General features: G+C 37.1%; 1 protein-coding gene across 1 annotated transcript in view; it reads left to right on the top strand.

Annotated features, from left to right (window-relative positions):
* Nucleotides 1-827: 827 nt before the first annotated feature.
* Nucleotides 828-1,382, top strand: part of LOC101298947 (uncharacterized protein At4g26485-like) — a 1,588-nt gene continuing 1,033 nt past the window's right edge. Inside the window, exons 1-2 of the mRNA XM_004308201.1 lie at nt 828-996; nt 1,084-1,285. Of these exons, the coding sequence (XP_004308249.1) occupies nt 828-996; nt 1,084-1,285 (371 nt within the window). The remainder of the gene's footprint in view (nt 997-1,083; nt 1,286-1,382) is intronic.

Raw genomic sequence — 1,382 nt, forward strand, 5'->3', positions numbered from 1 at the left:
TTTTTTTTATTTTTTTTTTATAAGGTTTAGCCGACAAATATTTTAATTGTTTCGTCGGCTAAAGTCTGGGAAAAAAACCGACGATATGTTTTTCGTCAGTTAAACTGTGGGACTATAGCCGACGATGTCTTCTTTTTTCGTCGGCTAAAGTCATCGCCAACGACTTTTTCCCGACGAAATCTTGTCGGCTATCGTCGGCTAAGATCTAATTAGCCGACGACTTAAGCTAACAGGCCGACGAAATTTTTTCGTTGGCTAAAGTGCTTGTCCTGGTAGTGATTATTCATTACCCATGAGCATTAAATATTGCTTAATTAGCTAATTCTTTCATGTTTCGACCAGAAAATGAAATCCATGATTTTATCCCAATTCTTTTAATTAACTTTCTATGAAAAACGATCTTTCATGTTATTCGAAATTGATGGGGATGAGACGAACTGAATTGCTCACCATGTGTAACTATATGATTTAAATTGCCAACATTGAGTAAGCACTAAATCAATTAAGTAATTTAAAGTGCTCATGAATGGCACAGATGCATTAGTACATGGAACTTAAAAAGACTGGGATAGAAAACTATGAGACCTTACAATTACCAACACGCATGCATGTAATAATGTCCTTCAAACTTAGACTCCTTTGGAAATTATGAACAACTAGAGTAATAATTAAAATCATCCCACTCGAGCTTGTTCCCCTTAAACCCTATATATCTGTGCTTTTCAAATCAAACGGCCGGGGGAGGCTAAAAGTAAATTGTTTAGATCCTTGATCACCTCTATATATATACCAATGTAGCAGTGTACTTTTCAAGAGTGAGAGCGAAAATGTACCACAGTTTTAGCTCAGATACTAAAAAGGAGAAAAGGATTAAGCATTACAGCAGCAATCAGAAGATACTGTTAGTGGGTGAGGGCGACTTCTCTTTTGCTGCTTGTTTAGCCAATAAGTTTGGCTCTGCAAAGAACTTGGTCGCTACTTCCTTGGACTCCAAAAGTAAGAATTATTATGAGGTACATTACTGACGCATATTCTATTTTCAATTTTCGAGACTGAAACTCTTTGTACTGGTTCTTGTTGCAGAGTCAGTGATCGCCAAGTATTCAAATGCAGCACCAAGCAACTTGAAGGAATTGGAGGACAGGGGATGTGTAATATTGCATGGGGTGGATGTCCACATCATGAAACAGCACCATCTTCTAGTTAATCAACTGTTTGATCGCATAGTGTTTAATTTTCCTCATGCTGGTTTCATTCACAGGGAAGATGAGAAGAGGCAGATCAAGTAAGTCTAAACAGAATTGATCAAGATATGAACTGTCGTAATCAAATTGACTGTCGATTTGGACAACACATTGTGACAATAAGAGGATGATTAGAAG

This window comes from Fragaria vesca, linkage group LG7 (assembly GCF_000184155.1).
Source record: "Fragaria vesca subsp. vesca linkage group LG7, FraVesHawaii_1.0, whole genome shotgun sequence".
Lineage (NCBI taxonomy): Eukaryota > Viridiplantae > Streptophyta > Magnoliopsida > Rosales > Rosaceae > Fragaria > Fragaria vesca.